Here is a 9359-nt window from a genome sequence, read left to right as displayed (position 1 = left end):
CAGAGTAAAAGCGACTGCGACGGACGCGTCGGGTTACAGTCGCTTTCACTCTGTGCGGGCCTTAGGCGTTCGAAGGAGGGTTGCAAGTAAATACTAGCAGCCCATTGCCACCTCCCAGTGAATCATCCTAAAAACGTTTGTTATTATATTCGGCCGCCACCGGTTAAGAACTTTGTTGATATTGAATTCGAGACCCCGAGCCCTAATGTCATCTCACCTCGAGTCGCCTGGAAAATTCTGGTTGTTTGACTGTAAAACTCTCATTGGAGCTGTTAGGTGAGGTGAGGTGAGGTTATGGATGTACTTAGGAGGACAGTCCGAAGTGACTTTCAGAATTGCTCGTTGGACTTGGGGGGTGTTGCTGGTGAGGTTGAAGTGACTTTGGGTGAGACGAGATGAAAATGAGAGAAATGAGATGCGATGAGTTGACTGTGAGAAAAAGGCCGTCGCGCTCTAATTTGCAGCCTCGAGCGAGACCATGCACCCTGAGCTTTCTTGTTGTGGACGACTTATTTTCCAACCAACAAAGCCTTCGCTTTGGGAGAGTTAAAATACCAGGAGCAGTCAACTTGACCGATTTCGACAAGTCTATTTTCTTCGAATTCATGATGCATATTTCGTATTTCGAAACCAATTTCGAAAACGACATCTAGCACATAATGAAGCTAATTTTTCGATAATGACGGTTGGTGTCTTAGCTAAAACTGAACTTAACCTATGATCGCAAGGAATAAGGGACATATCGTCAAAATTATATTTCAATACTTCTTTTTACATTATTTAATTATTATAACTTACATATTAAAAATCAATAAACGATGCAAGAGAGTTTACTTTTCCAAAGGAGCATAATTCAAAAGTTTTTCTATCAGATCAACGTGTCCAAGCAACATTCGGCGACAACAGTAGCGTTTTAGACCGAGGGCATCCAAAGCATCACTGCGGTTGAAAATAGTGGTAAGCATACATTCATAGATATTCCGAAATTGATTCCTTACCCTTCCGTGTATTCCGCTTGCAATAATCCTAGATAGGCCTCCCATTTGTTTCCGATTACCTTGCCACACGTGAAACAGCGAACAGGAATAATCATTTCGAACTGCTTTTCCTGTTACTTTATCTATGAACTTTAGTTGCAACCGATCACTTGCCGTAAATCGGTTATATTCTGACTCCTTTCTTTTTTAAATAATCACTTCGGTAGAATTTCTAAAGAATTTTTAAACAAGAAATTAAAAATTTGAGCCGCAAATGTAAAACGCCCGGACACGGTGAGAGAAGAAAACAAACAAAACAACGCGATAATTTGGCACTTCGGACACTTCACCAGCAGGGCTGCCATAAATGACGCTACCTATAATCCAATGAACTTCGAACAAAGGTACGAACTCCGTGCGGGTACGCAAAACGATCAGATCGACATAATAGAGCTTGCTACGCAGTGCTGCCATAAATACAGATATTTGTGCATGCATAAATTTGGGACCCTACAGTTTTCTCCGGAGTATTTTATTTTCTCGATCTAATCTTTTGAATAACATAAGTAGTTTATGAAGTACTTTATACCGCACTTCCCACCAAACTGAACTCAGCAGTTTGAAACTGCGATTGCACCTAACTGCGATCAAACTGCGACATACTGAAATTACTGTAGTCAGAGAGAGAAAGAGCAACAACTGAAATGTTGCTGTTTCGTTTCGACATATATATTGGCATTAGGGAAAATAATCCAAATTTAGCTGCCAGGCACAATAAAATTCAGGAACATTAGTAGAGCCAGAAATCACAGCAACTGAAATAATTGATGGGTCCCAAATTTATGCATGCACAAATATCTGTATTTGTGGCAGCTCTGTTGCTAAGCCCAGTGCAAAAGGCTACAAAAACTTATCGTTTTTCACTCAAAAGTATGTTTTTTACCGGGGTATAACTGGGGGAAAACAAAAACAAACGTGTAAAATCAATGTAAAATCTAACAACCGCAACAACATATCGCACGTCGATGTGTGCGTGCGGCAAACGTCAGCAAGCTCAATTATGTTCCACCACAAAAACGCTACAAAACTGATATTTTGTCAAACCACAAACCAGAAAACCTAAATTTTAATTTTGCGGTTATCTTCTGAGGCCGTTACCACCGTCGCAGCAAGAGGATTAATCAAAATTCGGAAACATTTGATGTCCCAGGTATCCCGCATTTTGCGTCTTACTGGACACCGCAGTCTAATATCGTTTTCGATTTTGTGGTGTAGCTACACCGGTGTAGCTTTTTTTGCACCAAAACTGTTCGTTTTGCGATTTTTGTGCAGGCGTATGAAACTGAAGGGTGAAGAAGTAGCTAACATCTTTTTACGCTTCCTACACGTCCGACACAAAAAGAAAAAAAGCAAAAAAAGTAACTTTGTTCGGGAGCTTACCAATACAGATTCATCCGAGGCTGAAGTTAGAGCGGGCTACTCACAAATACATTTTGTCCGAGGCAAAGTTTGTTGTGGGCTAGATGAGATGTTGGCTACACGAAAAATGTATGGGAATGACATTTGTGACAGCGGGGTGTTTTTGTGCTACACCATTGCTACACTTTTTCTGCACCAGCTACACCAGAAAAAAAGAGAGTGTAGCTGGTGCAGATAGGAAAACACCAACACACCTATACCACATCACTGCTACTGCACCGCGAGCGTTCATTATCCAGCTAATACCCTAGACAGACATACAATTGTACCAGCGTTGTACGTGTACAGCGTTGTACATGTACAACGGAAGGGTGACAGACATACTGCTGTACGTTGTACGTGGTTGTGCTCATCACCGATAATCTCTAATTGCATGGTCTAAGCGTTGGTTTTTGTTCCTATTCACGAAATGTTAACACAAATTTCAAGATGCCGAGCGTTTAGCGTTATATCTTTGCCAAAATCTTGCAAAATAATAATTAGTTTAAAATTCTGCCTAGTTTTTGTTATCACAACTACCAGTCATTGGCGCTGCGCGCAGTAAAAATCGAGCAGTTGTAGCTTCGTACAACGGTGAAAGAAGTAGGTACAGATACCACCGTTGTACCACTTTGCTTGCGTGATTCTATCGTTGTACACGGTGACAGACATACAATTGTACAGGTACAACGCTGGTACAATTGTATGTCTGTCTAGGGTATAAAAGTGTAGCACCAAACGGTGTAGCTATACCACAAAAAGAAAACGACATAAGAAAATAATCGGGCTGAAATGCATTTATGCCGACGTAATAAGCATAAAGGCCCAGACACAATGCATACGGATTTTACTACGTTGCGGAAATTTGACAGAAAACCCATGGGAAAAATGTCAAATTGCCGCAACGTTGTAAAATCCGCATGCATTATGTCTGGGCCTTAAGAGAGGAAACGCAAAGTGAATCTGTCATTTTCACATTTGAACCTTTTGACATGTAGGTCGAGCCTCGAGAATATGCAATACTTGACGTTTGTTTCTCACCAAGGGGTTTCCAACAGCAAAAGTTACTTTTGATTACTTTACTGATTACCTCGGATTACCATCAGTAATCAATCTCTTGTGATTACTATAAATTAATCATGATTACCAATGATTACTTAAGATTATCATTGATTACTCTACTGATTACCATTGATTACCTGATTACTTCGTAAGTGATTACAAAAGTACCTTACTTTTGTAACGCTTTACCGGAAACTCCTTGTTTCTCACCCCTGATTTGATGGCTCCTTTATCCAGCTTTTTGCGAGCCATAATGGCGGACGTGTTCGTAATATTTGAACAGCACTTTTGACAATTCTCTAATACATCGCACGTTTTCTTTCCGTGCATTCCTTTAGTTCTACCGTGAACGCACGGAAAGAAAACGTGCGATGTATTAGGGAAATGTCAAAAATGCTGTTCAAATATTACGAACACGTCCGCCATTATGGCTCGTAAAAAGCTGGATACTCGAGTAAAAAAAGTATGCTGAACAAACTCAAAAATTGATCGGTTTGTACTCATAATTAGGTTGAATCATTTAAGAGTGCATATGTATACAGTCACTGAGTCACTCAGTTTTAGAAAAATAAACATCGTCCAGTGTGTCGACTTGTCGAGATTCGGGAAAAAGTGAGTAATCTTCTCTTGGGGAATGAAGCTGAAGTATATTAATTTGATAAATATATTTATAGATATTTATATTTACTGAAATTGATTGCATTTCTGTCACAAAGAACCTGAAGAATCAAACTACGCCTTTACCGATGGTTTTTATATTGCTCTAATAGGCCTCAAAAGTTTCAAAAACGGATGTAGAAAGCAGTAAACCAATGAAATTTTTTTCCTTTCTCTTCAATCGATCGCTTCGGTATGTATTTTATACATTTTATATGATTGAAATTGTAATTCAATCAAGATCTATTCCTTTATCTTCGGCTAGATAAAATGGTAGAAAAAAACACGTACGACATGTGTATTTACGTGATGTTTAGTACTTTGTTGATCTTGAATGTGGCGACGCTGGAAATAAGCGGTGATATGGATTTTCCGGTCAATAACATCCCGATATACAGCGATGGAATCTATTTTGAAAATCTGAAACCGGTCAAGATTCAAGTTAGCTTTTGGACGCTGCAGACCAATTATGAGCTGAAAGAGTTCGTGGATGAGATTGTGATGGCCAATGCAAGTGTTAGTAAGCTGATTCAGGCATGCCGAGACTTGAAAAGCAAGTTTCCCAATAGCTGCGAAAGCATTGGAAATATTATTGACTTGACACAAGAACTAAACGACTTCAAAGAATTGCTGGGAAGTTTCTGTGAAAACAAACGAAAAAAGCGTGGTATCTTGAAGTCCTGGTTTGGACTGATGGATGGCAGTGATCGAGACGAAATCGATGAGAACTTCAAGAAGGTTGATGACCAAATTACTGTACAAACATCAACGGTCGAGCACTTTTTCAACAGCACCAATTCGGCGATTGCAGTACTCAGTGGAAATATGTTCCAGGTTGACCCGAAGCATCCTAAGACGATCGATTATAGTCGAGAGGGTCAACTGTTGATGATGGATATTCTGCTTAATAAGATAATTCGGAAAAAGGAGCTGTTCATGAAACTGTTGCAAACTTCTAGCTCGATGTCTCTCACTGATGACATAGTAAGTTCGACTCGTTTGCTGAAAGAACTTCAAAAGTTGCAAAAAATCTTACCAGAAGATTTTACCTTTCCTGTTAAGTTGAACCTTCGGGAAGTCATCAAGATGTATTCGCTTTCGAAAGTTATGGCCGTTGTAGAAGACTGTAAAATGAAGGTTAATATTTTGTTGCCACTTTGTAATAAGATAGACTATACGACTCTTAAAGGAACCAGCGTGCCTACGATACGGGAGGGTATTCTCAAAATGTTCCCATTGGAAAACGATGTACTGGTTTATAACAATGTTCATCATCTTGGAATGGTAATGAACTACGGCGAATATAAGAGCTGTAATCATTTGAATGATTTTGCTCTTTGCAATATGAACCATTTGATGAAGAACCTATCCACGGCTGAGGATTGCATTGTGACGACCTTCTTCAACAAAACAAACGCCGATTCGGACTGCCGGATCAGTCGCTTTCAACTAAGGCATCAGATCTGGATACAGCTGGCTGATCCAAATCGGTGGGTTTATGCAGTGCCTAATCGAACAATGATTGAAATTAATTACGGGTTATCGAACAAAAAAGTGCTTGAAATTGGAGGCATCGGTATGTTGAAATTGACTCGAATGTGCCACGTGAGATCTCAGGTACTTAAAGATGTTTAAAAAGTGTAACAATAGTCGCTAATGTAACATTTATTCTCATAGGATATCATCCTTCAATACGTACCGCAATTGAGCAGTGTAGCCGGTCCACATGCGTTAGGATTCCAGCTACCGGCGGTAGTGACGCGCGACCAACCACGTATCGTGTCAGCTAGCGATAACAACAAGATTATCTTGGCTGGCGAAAACACCGAAAGTGCCCTTCAAGATCGAAGCCACGTCGCCGGCATATACTACGAACAGTCTGGATTTTCCCCCTGGGCTATCGTTGGCATCATCTGCGGAGTGCTGACTGTAACTTTTATTGCGGTCAAGGTTTACCTCAAAATGGTCAATGAAAAGCGCAGGCAGCAGATGCTGATGGAACGTCTCCAGGAGCAAGACCAGGCGGGCCACGGCGGTACAAATGGTCGAAACGAATCTTTAAACTCAACGGGTTCTGCAGACACCTCGCAACGGGCTTTCATCAGGCAACCAACTGCTCCAGCATTTTAAGACATTGGCAAACGTTAGGTAGGTTGATCGGAGTTTAAACACTATCATTTTTATGAAAGAAAAAAGACTTGTTTAGTGTGCCGGGCTGTGTTAAAAATCTGTGAAGATTTCGGAATGTTAGGAATCGTGTTTAGCTTTATCGCTTTTTTATTGTATATTCACGAATATAGGCATAGACATAGACGTATATTTTTCGAATATTGCACTGCAATGTCCGATCGGTTGGATTTTCGTAATAAAATACGAAACACAAAAACGTAGGGCACAAAAGTGAGTATTTTGAAACATCGATGTGGCACTTGTAAGCATGCAAGCATATAAAAATTATTGCTCTTTAAACAATTATAATTGGCCAGTGGCCACATAATATCAAAATTAACCAAAATTAATCAGTTTCCTCAGTGTATTGAGGTTCTGAGAATGGTTTGCTTGCAGAAGTGCCATTTCTTTAAAGTTTTTACACCTTCACATGCGTTTTATTCAATTTTAAACTTTCATTTTTCCCTTCACTGTGATTAATATCATTTGAATGTAGTTATTTTTAAACCGTATGTTTCATTTTTCAATTTCACATAAATTATCACCTATCAAAAGTTGCCGATCTAATCAAATCAGAGATTGGAGCTATATTTCTGTTTTTAAATATAGCTATAGCTATAGCAAACTTTTTTTCACGCTAGTAATCCCGAAAAGGAAAAATAATACTTCTCGTTCGTTACCAAAAACTAGATAAGAAACGGTTTTCAATTCATTTCGAGGAAGACTACCTATTTCTACCTACCCATTACCATAACTGTTAAGATTCGGGCCTATAGGCTTAGCCCAGTCCAACGAAGGTCAGCATAAATACAAATTGAAACGAAACAGTTCTGTGAATGCAGAGTTATGTGTCATTGAACACTACACCATTGAGTAGAAAACGAACAAAGAAAAATACTATATTTTTAGAACTTATTTTCTCACCGAATAAAATTGTAATCAAATAAAATGCTTTTGTTTTTCAATCTATTGAATATGATATACCTATTATCGTGCATAGTACTGTGGATGGGGCTGGCAGCTTCAAAATCAATACGCTAGTACTCAGGGTACTGGTAAACAGCTGGATAACGCGTACCGTCGGTGCCTTGTGCATCTGTAGGCATAAAATAGACACTACAGTTGTTCCTAACCTCTTCAGCAACTGCAAAGCAACTACAAAGTAGCATCCATACTCGACTTCCATCTTTCGCGCCAACCCCTACACGAGCGATTCAACCGCTTCTTCTGACGGTTCAATTAATTTGTCTGCCCGGTTTTATTTATATTTATGTGAATTTATTACCATTTGTAAACCATGGGTCAGTCCCGGCGTAGTGGTTAGCATTCACGCCGAGAACCCGGGTTCAAATCCCAACCCCACAAAAGTCACGAATGACCCAAGCTGTTAAAGTGACTACCATGCAAGCAAAATATTCAAAACAGTACCTAATTCCGAACAGTTGAAAATTTTTCATAAATATTGACAAAATTTTAGCTATTTAAACAATTTAATCATTACATCTGATGATTTCATATTATTAAAATGGTTTAAATAGCTAGAGTTCTGTCAATCACCCTTATTCTGTGAGGCTAGTGACGTGACTATTTTGGAGTCACCGCGAATCAGGTGACAATTGTCACCTACAGTCAACCCTGACTGTAGCCCTGACTGTACCTGACAGTCAACCAAAAAAGTATTCGGACAGCAGCGCATGAATTTTTCTTTCAGTAATTTTGCGCAGTATTTTTGCAAAGAATGGAACCACATATTTTTTGAAACAATGTTTAACTAAAGCATATTTAGATGCACAACAAAAATTCGGGGAAAAGCTTTCCGTTTTGAAGATAGAGTACATTTCGTTTGAATTGCCTAAAAATGCAGCCAAAAAAGTATTCCAGGCGCCCAAACAAGGTATGGCACCAACAATGACAACCAACAACTTATGCAGGAATAACTAAAAGAGAAGGGCTACAAGAGGAAAATCACTCGTCAGCAAGTAAACAAGCAATGCGGTTAGTGTCATACCTTGCTGGAGCGCATGGAAAGCTCAGAGGTAGTAAAGATATATATTTTTGGATAGAACTAAGTGTAAACTCAATAATCTGAACAATTTTAGGCAAAATTAAAGCAAAATTGTAATTGTGTGGTACATACATATTGTACCGGGATGTTGAATCTAAACATACTGTCGATAATTGTAAGCGGTAGGCACCATACAATTGTCCTAGCGCTATCGAAACATCATTATTCAGTCTAGATTTGAACCCTTTTAAACATCTTTTTAGATAATTTCATTTCTATAATGATAAATCATTCGATTTCTTATCAAGATGACTTAAACCGAGCTCTTGTAAAAAAATGGTCAGCAATTCATAGAGGGATATTTGAAAAATTGTTAATTTTATCCCAAACAGATTAAAACAGGTCATCAAGAATGTAAATGGCCCTACAAGGCAGTAGTTGAGCGAGAAAGGACATTTGTTTCAACTAATAGTTAACTGTCCGAATTCTTTTTTGGCTGAATTTTTAAGCAATTCAAACGAAATGTACTCTATCTTCAAAACGGAAAGCTTTTCCCCGAATTTTTGTTGTGCATCTAAATATGCTTTAGTTAAACATTGTTTTAAAAAATATGTGGTTCCATTCTTTGCAAAAATACTGTGCAAAATTACTAAAAGAAAAATTTATGCGCTGCTGTCCGAATACTTTTTTGGTTGACTGTAGGTGACACGGGTGTCACATAGGTGACTCGACTCGCCGTGGCGAGTAAGAATTGTCGTATTGAGTCACGTGACTCGCATAATAAGGGTGAATCTTGTATGCCGATAGGAAAGGTGGGCTCTTTCGAGCTTCTTTGGTCCTCCGGCGAAACAGGGGGTTGGTGTAGCAGGCTTTGCAAGCCGCCACAACGAAAAATACTAAAGCACGGAACGAAGAACAAGAAAATTCGGATTGGAACAATCGGAATAGACCCACTCGACGAATTATGGATTGGAAACTCTGGACGTAGAACTGGCGATCAAGGGAGCACTCGAGTGCTCTCCGATGTATTG

The 9359-nt window shown here is 39.2% G+C and overlaps 1 protein-coding gene across 1 annotated transcript; it reads left to right on the top strand.

The window, feature by feature from the left end:
• The first annotated feature begins 4079 nt into the window (after positions 1-4079).
• Positions 4080-7246, top strand: LOC128734953 (uncharacterized). The gene is made up of 4 exons (XM_053829371.1): positions 4080-4109; positions 4172-4347; positions 4420-5771; positions 5832-7246. The coding sequence occupies exons 3-4, from the start codon at positions 4425-4427 to the stop codon at positions 6282-6284; spliced, it is 1800 nt and encodes a 599-aa protein (XP_053685346.1). The 5' UTR covers positions 4080-4109; positions 4172-4347; positions 4420-4424; the 3' UTR covers positions 6285-7246.
• The last annotated feature ends 2113 nt before the right edge of the window (positions 7247-9359 follow it).

Source organism: Sabethes cyaneus, chromosome 2, assembly GCF_943734655.1.
Source record: "Sabethes cyaneus chromosome 2, idSabCyanKW18_F2, whole genome shotgun sequence".
Classification (NCBI taxonomy): Eukaryota; Metazoa; Arthropoda; class Insecta; order Diptera; family Culicidae; genus Sabethes; species Sabethes cyaneus.
This window is presented reverse-complemented; position numbering and strand designations above follow the sequence as displayed.